Source organism: Brassica oleracea, chromosome C3 (assembly GCF_000695525.1).
Source record: "Brassica oleracea var. oleracea cultivar TO1000 chromosome C3, BOL, whole genome shotgun sequence".
Lineage (NCBI taxonomy): Eukaryota > Viridiplantae > Streptophyta > Magnoliopsida > Brassicales > Brassicaceae > Brassica > Brassica oleracea.
In genome coordinates, this window is record NC_027750.1 from 59,964,864 (window position 1) to 59,974,919 (window position 10,056).

General features: G+C 34.5%; 1 protein-coding gene across 1 annotated transcript; it reads left to right on the forward strand.

The window, feature by feature from the left end:
* Positions 1 to 1,467: 1,467 nt before the first annotated feature.
* On the forward strand, positions 1,468 to 6,440 carry LOC106331109 (endo-1,4-beta-xylanase A-like). Its single transcript, XM_013769449.1, has 7 exons — positions 1,468 to 1,486; positions 1,615 to 1,626; positions 2,159 to 2,205; positions 2,279 to 2,498; positions 2,588 to 2,751; positions 4,573 to 5,460; positions 5,969 to 6,440. The coding sequence occupies exons 1-7, from the start codon at positions 1,468 to 1,470 to the stop codon at positions 6,320 to 6,322; spliced, it is 1,704 nt and encodes a 567-aa protein (XP_013624903.1). The 3' UTR covers positions 6,323 to 6,440.
* Positions 6,441 to 10,056: the final 3,616 nt, after the last annotated feature.

Genomic DNA, 10,056 nt, shown 5'->3' on the forward strand with positions numbered 1-10,056 from the left:
GGTTTGACTCCAAGTTTTGAGTCACACTTGGCAATTCTCCCTATAATTAATTACACATCATATTTATAATTCTTAAGTTATTTTTTCATTTATCGTTTTAATCTTTAAAAAATTTATATATCATATATATTTCAAATTTATTTTTATAAATTCAAATTTTACACATAAAAATATTAAACAAGATTTATAATATTTGATAACTAGAATTAGACAACAAGAACATTACAAAAGAAAATTAATAAAAAATATTTTTAAAAGTTACACGAAGACATAATTATTGCATAAATTTAAATATTACAATAAAACTAATAGTTTAGTAAATTTGCTTAGGAGCCTCTAAAATATTGTCCAAAAAAACTTTGTGTAATCAAGATAGAGCATTACGGAAATATTTTTTATGGAATAATGTGATATTTTACTTGTACTTTAATATTTAATTATGTATTTCTATTTATAATTTTATATCTTAGTGTAAGAATTTATTAATATTACTATAATATTTTTCTATATGTTTCTATATGTGCTAGTTATTTATAAAAGTTTTATGGTTTTATATTAATTATGATAAATATAAGGACCATAGTGTAAATTACAAATAATTTTGAAGGTAGATTTGAAGTTTTGCTTTTGGAAAAGAATTCCTTGAAACTTTAAATATAAAGTTTTGCAAACTCTAAAATACATAGTCTTTTTGGAGATGCTCTTAGAACTTCAAAATCCTCCGCCGGTGAACACGGATAATAAATCTTATTTCTACATGAGGAACCATCAGATAATAAATCTTGAAATTTTTTGAGAGATTTAACATTTAAATATATTTAGAACACTATCTAAACAAAAATAACTTTAAAATTGTCTAACTAGCGCCAAACCAATAAAAACTAGAAAAATATAACCCTATGTAGACTAATATATATCTAATTTGTAGAAAAAATGAAGATCTCTCAAAGAGATTCTAAGCAATAAAATAAGTAGAAAATGAGTTGAAAAATATTGTTATTTTTAAAGTAAGAGAAAGTAATTTAAAATGGATATCTCATTTGAGGTACTCAAAAAAAAATTTCTGAGAAATCCAAAGACACTTGTTAAATAAATATTTAAATTTTTTATAAAAATATTATAAATGGTGAGATAGATACTCTTGGTGAGATAGATACTCTTGAGAGTATCTAACCACTAATAATGTTCTAAGTCTTTTGTATTATTGAAATCTTATCTTTAGTTGCCTTGTAATAGTCCAATATTATTCTAATATTGATTACAATTTACAATGTAAAACAATTCTCTAATATCATAATATGATAATACTAGAAATGAAATGAAATTAGAACAAGTCCGGTCTTAAGATTTTAGTGGTTAAAGATAATTTTTAATAAGTTTAATGTTTTTTTTCTTTTACAATTTAGTTTATATCTATGTATGTAACCCTTCAAATTTGGGGGGACCAACAATAGTGTTCACATTGTGATGTCCAAGACCCGTCCTGGTTGGCTACTATATCAAAGGAAACAAATCAATTTGAAATACCAACAAATATATAGGATATACATATCTGTTAACTTTTTTTGGCATATGTATTGACTATTGACTATACTTATTTGCTTTCTGTTGAAGATTACTGGGGCGGTAAGTATCTGAGCTTCTTTGTCCAAAACAATTATGGTAAAAACTATATCAAAGGAAACAAATCAATTTGAAATACCAACAAATATATAGGATATACATATCTGAACTCTTTTACTGACTATACTTATTTGCTTTCTATGAAAGATTACTTGGGCGATAAGTATCAGAACTTCTTTGTCCAAGATAATTAAGGTAAAAATTTATAAAGTATATATAGTCTTTTTTTTTGTTAATTCACTATATCACGACCATAAGAAAAATAGTATAAATATTATTTGAAACCCATAATTATCATCAAGTGATTCTTTAGTTCTACAATGAAGCTTCTGTTGCTGCTGCTTGCCTTCTGCTGCCTTTCTCTATCAAGTTGTTCCCCTTCTTATCCTCTGATTTCCATATACGATTATTGTTGTTATGTTAAATTGAATCTCCTATAAGGTTTCTCTATCAACATATAGTTTATGCTTGTACATGGTGTTAACGAAAAATAAATAATTAACATAATATAATTTTGTGTGAAAACGTTTTGCAGTCTGTGAAGAAAAGTACGTACCATATGATTACTCGGCAACGATAGAGGTAAGCAATTATGCGTTCTTTCAGAAATGTTCATTATGAAGTTATGTTTCTGATTCCTTTTGTTCTGGTGTAGTGTCTAGGGAACCCTAATAAACCACAGTACAATGGAGGAATCATCGTGAACCCTGAACTACAAAATGGTTCACAGGGCTGGTCACAACTGGGAAACGTCAAAGTCGATTTCACAGAATCTGGAGGCAATAAGTTTGTTATTGCACGAGGGAGGAATCAATCTTATGATAGCGTCTCTCAAATGGTTTATTTGGAAAAGGGACTTCTCTACACTTTCTCTGGTACATATAATTTCAAATTTTGTTTCTTGGCTAACACTCTTTGAATTTTGTAAGCATTGTCCCAGCTAAATGTTATATGTTACTTGTAGCTTGGTTACAAGTAAGCCAAGGGAACGCTCCTGTGAGAGCCGTTTTCAAGAAGAATGGTGAATATAAGCATGCCGGTTCAGTTATTGCTGAATCCAAATGCTGGTCCATGCTCAAAGGTGGTCTCACTGTTGATGAATCTGGTCCCGCCGATCTCTTATTTGAGGTATCTCCATATACAAACATAGTCGTGGTCTAGATTGTTTGTCGAACGAAAAACTATACTACTTTAATCTATACCATTAAAAAAAAAGGATTATAAAAAAATCTACTTATGCAAGGTTGCTGAACTCTTTCATTAGACTAATCTTTTTTTTTTGGTCTTCCCTTATATTTTTCTAACTATATCATAATAAATTCTTTTATTTATCTTTTGTTTTTTTGCCTTTTAATACACCTAATCTTAATGAATCCGATATAAAATATCCAAGAAATTAATTGAAATCGGTCAGTTATGATTTGTGCTCGGTTTAGTTTACTATATATATCTTAACATGTTCTTCTATCTTACCCCATTTATTGCCAATGTCACATTATAATATCAAAAACATAAATCCATATATACTGCTATATACCATATAATAAAAACTCATGTGTATATGTATCATGTGTCAGTGATATCCTATCAATCGTTATACCCTAAACCCTTATTCAAAGTATAAAAGTTTAATAACTTTGTAAGGGAACCATGATCACGATAATAAATTTTGTATTCTCATATCTATTTTATGGTATAATATATTTTTGTTCAAATGTGTGATAACCAAATCTTTTAATTTCAAAATTCATAAATTTAACTTTAGATAATCATTAAAAATCCTATAAATTAAAATGCATAACATAAATACAATGCATTTACCTTATATAACAAATCAAATAGTTTATTTAGTTGTATGTTCTATTATAAAATATATGAGAAGTTAAATAAATTTATAAGAACATATTAACATTTTTCTGGGTTTTGACCGGTCAACCAGTGTCGGTTCACGGGTTAATGAATTTTTTTTTGGGTTTTATCATATTTTTAGCTAATAAATTTCTATAAATCCGAATTTCGTAAAATATATCAGTTGGTAGAACATCTAATAGAATGCCATATGAGGAACATAACCATATCCGAATTATATACGGCCACAGGTTTTAATGGTTCGACCGCGAGTCCATATCGGATATGAAAACATTTCTTATATTTTCAATAAAAATTATTCGGATAATTTATATTTTGGGTAATTCTGTTTATAAATAGTATTTTAAGATATTTGGTTATTTAGAAATTAAATATAATATATTTATAGGTAAATGATTTGTATTTTAAAACTTCAGATATTCATTCGGTTCTCGGTTCAATTTCAATATTTTTGTTCCATAGATATAGGATCTGCTCGGTTATTTATGAAATTCAATTTAATTTTGATTTCATTTTTTCAGTATGGTATGGTTTGGTTCCTTGATTCCGGATAAGTATTCCCAGACTTATACACTATCTTATATTCTCTCCGTTTCATTTTAATTTTCGTTATAGGTTTCTGCACACAGATTAATAAAATATATGATTTTGTATATTTCCAAAATAAAAACATAATTACCTATACATCTAACCATATTTCAACCAATAGAAGAATTTTGTTAATATAGCTTTGCATTGAAATTCTAAACGATGCTTATTTTGAAACATAAATTTTTCTCTAGAACGACAACTAAATTGAAACGGATGGATATAGCATTCATTTTAATTTTTTTATTTAAGTCTGAAACTAAATCCGCGATTTCCAAGCGTGGGTCAAAATCTAGTATATTTTTTAAAATGAATATTGCAACAAGAAGACTAAACTTTATTTTGAAAAGGAAGGACTTATTTGGGAAAAGTAATTTCTGATTTATGTTTCTGTACATTTTAAAATGTCAAAAATAAAACGTTACAAGTAACTGGAAACAGAGAACTGACCAATGATGATTCTTATTGACTTATTGTCATGGTCATGTATAGAGCGAGGACATAAGCGCTGAGATTTGGGTGGACAGCGTCTCGTTGCAACCATTCACACAAGAAGAATGGAACTCTCACCACGAGCAGATCATTAACATGAAGAGGAAAGGAGCCGTGAGGATCAGAGCCGTAAACAGCGCCGGTGAGCCAGTACCGAACGCAACCATCTCCATCTTACAGAACAGACTCGGGTTCCCATTCGGGTGCGCGGTAGAAAATAACATACTTGGGAACCAAGCATACCAAGACTGGTTCACTAAGAGATTCACCGTAACAACTTTCGGGAACGAGATGAAATGGTACAGCACGGAAGTTGTAAGAGGCAAAGAGGATTACTCGACCGCAGATGCGATGGTGAAATTGTTCCAGCAACATGGGATCGCTATTCGTGGCCACAATATTATATGGGACAACCCTATTTATCAACCTAGTTGGGTGAACGCTTTGAGCGTATCCGATCTCTACAACGCCGTGAAGAGAAGGGTTTTCTCGGTGGTCACAAGGTACAAAGGCCAGCTTGCGGGTTGGGACGTTGTGAATGAGAATCTCCATTTCTCATTCCTTGAGAGCAAGTTTGGTCCCAAAGCCTCTTACAACGTCTTTGCGCAGGCGCATGCCCTTGATCCAAAGACTACAATGTTTATGAATGAATACAATACGTTAGAGCAACCGGGGGACCCGGTTGCTACTCCAGCAAGGTATTTGCAGAAGCTTAGAGAGCTTCAATCTATTCATATGGCCGGAAACATTCCTTTAGGGATCGGTCTTCAGTGTCATTTCAGTACTCCTAACATTCCGTATATGAGATCAGCTATTGACACTCTTGCTGCCACTGGTTTGCCTATTTGGCTCACTGAGGTCGACGTCGCAGCTCCTCCAAATGTTCAGGTAACTCATACATAATATTCGTTTGTAAGCCCAACGAAAAATTACGTCCCATTCAGTATAGCATGGCTGGATCTGAAATGTGGGGACATTTTTAGGTTAATCTTGATAAAAAAAAGTTTTTGATAATTTGGGGCATTTGATAATTTGGGGCATTTGATTTATGCATAAGATTTTGGGAGGGGGGGAGCGTGGCTGGGTCTATGTAAAATTTTTTTTTTTACGAATTTGGAGGGTTAAATTTTTTTTTTTTTTGGCCTATTTGTATGTAAATTTTTTTTTTTTACGAATTTGGAGGGTTAAATTTTTTTTTTTTTTCGGCCTATTTGTATGTAATTTTTTTCAAAAACTTTAGGGGCCTGTTGCGAATGTTTCACCTAGCATGGCTCAGAGCCGACCCTGATAAGAACTTTTTAAAATTTAGAAGCTAATGCAAATGTTTCATCCGGTTGTGTCCAGAACCAACACTGCCATTTTGCTCCTATTTGTCTGATGTTCGTGCTTCTTGCAGGCCAATTATTTCGAGCAAATCTTAAGGGAAGGCCACGCACATCCGCAAGTGAAAGGAATGGTGACATGGGCAGGTTATAATCCAAAAGGTTGCTATCGAATGTGCCTCACTGATGGCAACTTCAGGAACCTACCCACCGGAGACGTTGTGGACAAACTTCTGCGAGAGTGGGGAGGGCTTAGTGGGCAAACCACAGGTTTAACTGATGCTGATGGATTCTTTGAAGCTTCACTCTTCCATGGTGACTACAATCTCGATATTTCCCACCCTCTCACCAATTCCACAGCTTCTCACAGCTTTAAGTTGGCTTCTGAGGACTCCAACCCATCTCCTTCAATTGTCTTTCGAGTTTGAGACGCTAAGTTTACAACTACTTTGTAATGGAGTAGTTTGATTTTTAATTTTAGTCTTGTGAGGAAACTCCAGAGGGTTATTATTATTCATAAACACCAATTAGGTTGGTTTACTAAAGTTTAAGCCCTTGATAACATCTATCAATCAATAATATATACTTATAAGCAATTCCAATATTTAACCGATTTAAGTTTTTTTTTTTTTTGTTATCAACTTATAAAGATTCATACTGACTCTGATCCAACATCAATACTATTAAAATAGAAGTAACTTTATCTATTTAAAAATATTCTAGGTGTAACCATTACATTTAACTAGCTTTCATATTATTTCTATCTATATCTAACTTAATTATTATTAAATATATATCATATCCTAAAATTAATGACCTAAATAATTAATATATGTTATAAAATAAGGAAGATGAAAGGATTTGAATCTGTATATTATTCAATCATAGAGGTTCCTTTATATACAAGAATAGACCGTCATAGATAAATGGAGATCCATAGTAATATGAAAATCCTAAACATATTAGAAAAGGTAAAGATACATATTCCTAATCTAATTAGGAAAAGGAAAACCTAAGTACATAAGTAAAAGGAAAGTCGGTCAAGTATAATGGAAAGCTTTCAGCCGCCTTTGGACATGTGGTACGAACCAGATGGGCCGGTTCTGGTCGGACTGGATCAGGCCGGTTATGGCTCGTCTACATAAGGATTTATAACCCTCCCCCTTGGACGCCATAACCATTCAGGGTTCGTAATGTGCTTCATATTGCCTCATTAAAACCTTTCCAGGAAAACCCAGTGGGACAAAACCATGGATAAGGAAAAAGAGTACAACACACACACTACTCCCCCTAATTTGAACCTTCCTGAATGTTGATGTTCAAATAGCTCTTGCTGAATTGTAACTTGAACGTAATGCTTGAAATTATCATGTCTTCTGGAAACTCGTGTGTGCATGGACAAGGCATGAATCTTTGCTGTCGACCACTCATGAACTTGTAATTTCAGGTCGTAAGCCTATGTTCTGGTGCATCTTCTCTACACGGATGTATATCAACCATATGCACCAATGTCTTGTCCATTACGGTTGATCTTTCTTTATTATCATCAGCCATACTCTAATCTGATCGATCTATGTTGAGTCATAGATCTCGTCTATACATGTCCATAACTTGTCTCATGAGTGTCTAAGATCATGATCAATGATCATTGCTGCAATGAGTTTCACAATCTCATCAAACTATGGCTCTGCGGCCAAATACACTCATGGACCTCATACATGGTTATCGTTCTCTCTTGCTTTCGGTAATGTCATATACATTAGACCTTGACCATACATACCTCTGGTCAATCCCTTTGGCCATTATGGTTCTACCTTGTCTATTGATATACATAATGGTCTATACTTACATTTGCAGTCCTAGATTTATATCTTGATGGCGTCCTATGACCTTTCTTGTCGTGGATCATACCACTCACTGGAATATATATTAGGTCATGGACCTCAGCCACACGTGCTTTTGGACTGCCACATGATAGCTGATCTTTCTTTTCCACTAGCCATACTACAATCTGGTCGGTCCATGTTGATATATCAACTTCAACTATAAATTCTCTTGGCTAGTGTTGCACCTTAGACCACTCGGCCAGCTAGTGTTGCACCGATGGTTTATAGTCTTTCTGAGATTTAATAGATAATCTGTATCAACCAATTAACCTCTCTTTAGGCTGGTTTAGTATAAAGTAAACACAAGGAATTCAAATTTCTTTTATAAGTATATATGGACTGAATTGGATTGTTCTTATATAACTCTTTTACTAAGTATTACATACTATATGCAGCTGCTTTGTTTCAGTCCATAAACAGCTTAGGAACAATGTTGTTCTTTATCCAGTGATCCATATGCTGCTTACTACATCATTATATGTCAATCTAATTTCTTTCTTATGACCAGACCTTTATCAATTCGAAAATATGTAGTAGCATCCACCACAATTGAGTATATCTCCTTATAAACTGTTCCTGGTCTCTGTGAGTATCCTTGTGTAACAAGCCATGTTATAATGCTGTAAGTAGGAATATGAACACCTTAGACCACGTGATCATGTTCCTCATCTCACGCTTTTCTTTTCCTCACAGGACCCATTTATCCACTGGCTTAATCATCATATGGTGTCTCTATATCTATATGGCCAATACGCCTATCTCTTTATATACTTTAATCCCACGTTCCTTTTCAATCTGATCTTAATCTTTACGAGTACTCTTATGTGGGTTCATGATCCTCGCTTATATCTTTATGTTCAAGTGCTACTTTCTTGTGCATCCTTATACAAATATATCATCTATGTGTCGACACTCTTATATATAGTTCCATTGTGTTCCAGACATGATTTAATCGATTTGAGATCTCATTATCCAGGACCTTTATTACCTAGCAGCTTGGCGTCCCAAGCTACATGGTTTGGTACCTTAGATGTTCAGCTGGCCAGTGTGGGAACCGAAATTCGCACTGTCGATTTCCGTTTAAATAAGGAAACTAGGAAAACCCTAATTTCCCAGAGGTCCCGGATATCTGCTAATACCACACGCCAAGCAATCAGAACACAATAATGACAACGATAAAGTATAAGAAATCGAAAAGAGAGCAAAGTAGATCTTATTCCGAATTCGCGTTTGAGCGTTACAACAAGGTAAGAGCCTGGGCTACGAGAGCTGTCGGCGAGATTTCTAGTTCTAAAACCCTAAGACGGCAATAACCTAGTTGAGTCGCAGCTCGAATAACAAAAACGGAAATATGCCTAATTGCTCTAAGTGCTAAGTTTTTTCTGAAAAAGTTCCTCTCCATGCCTCTCGCCTAAGACCCCTTATATACTGGCTCCAAGTTCGGTTTACGCCTTTCCTCTTCTGCTCTTAAGCCGCCATAGAATAAAAATGGAGATATTCCATTTTTTCCGATCTTCGTAATTATCTTTGAAATTTCATATTTATCCGCGGAAACTTAACATTTATCTTCCCTTGCGGACCAAGCGTAAACCGACATGCGGTTTACGGGCTGTTGGTTAAGAAATCGCAAGTTGGGCCTCGAGTCGTGTCTTAGGTCCCTTTGGGCCGTCTTTCGACTCTAAGCGTTTATTACGGCTTCTTTCGATAAAGAATGAACTTTCCACGGTTTTTACGGTAAAGTTTGATTGATAACTTAGAAATGGCGGGGAACGTGAGATGGGTTCGCTACGGTATTCGGGAGATAGCGTCGAAGGGTAGACGAGAACGCATGGACTAATGTCGTATCGACGTTTTGGAAGAACTCGGTCGCTACGTAGCGACCGAACTTTGGTTCGAGCTCGGTCGCTACGTAGCGACCAAACTTCGAGCGACCGAACTTTGGTTCGAGCTCGGTCGCTACGTCGCGACCGAACTTTGGTTCGAGCTCGGTCACTACGTAGCGACCGAGCGGAATGGGCATTTGGTCGCTGCGTAACGATCCTTCTCGAGCTCTTGTCCGATGATTCGCGTTTCTTCCGCAAAGGTTTTTCGTAAAGAAGAATCTATTACGAAAAAGTATTTGCCAGAGAAGTTTCCTACGTTTTTCTTCTTCGGGGATTTTGGACGTTAACTTCGTCGTAACCGTTTTCGACCCCAACAGTTAGCCCCCCAGCACATTGGGAACGTGGATTTCTAGCGAGGTCCCAATGCGTGGTATGGCGAGTTTGGACGAGATT

What these genes read in the sequence shown, in the direction of transcription:
- LOC106331109 (XM_013769449.1), top strand. An exon ending in ATTACTCGGCAACGATAGAG is followed by an intron (nt 2,206 to 2,278) that starts GTAAGCAATTAT and finishes GTTCTGGTGTAG; the next exon opens with TGTCTAGGGAACCCTAATAA. An exon ending in ACTTCTCTACACTTTCTCTG is followed by an intron (nt 2,499 to 2,587) that starts GTACATATAATT and finishes TGTTACTTGTAG; the next exon opens with CTTGGTTACAAGTAAGCCAA.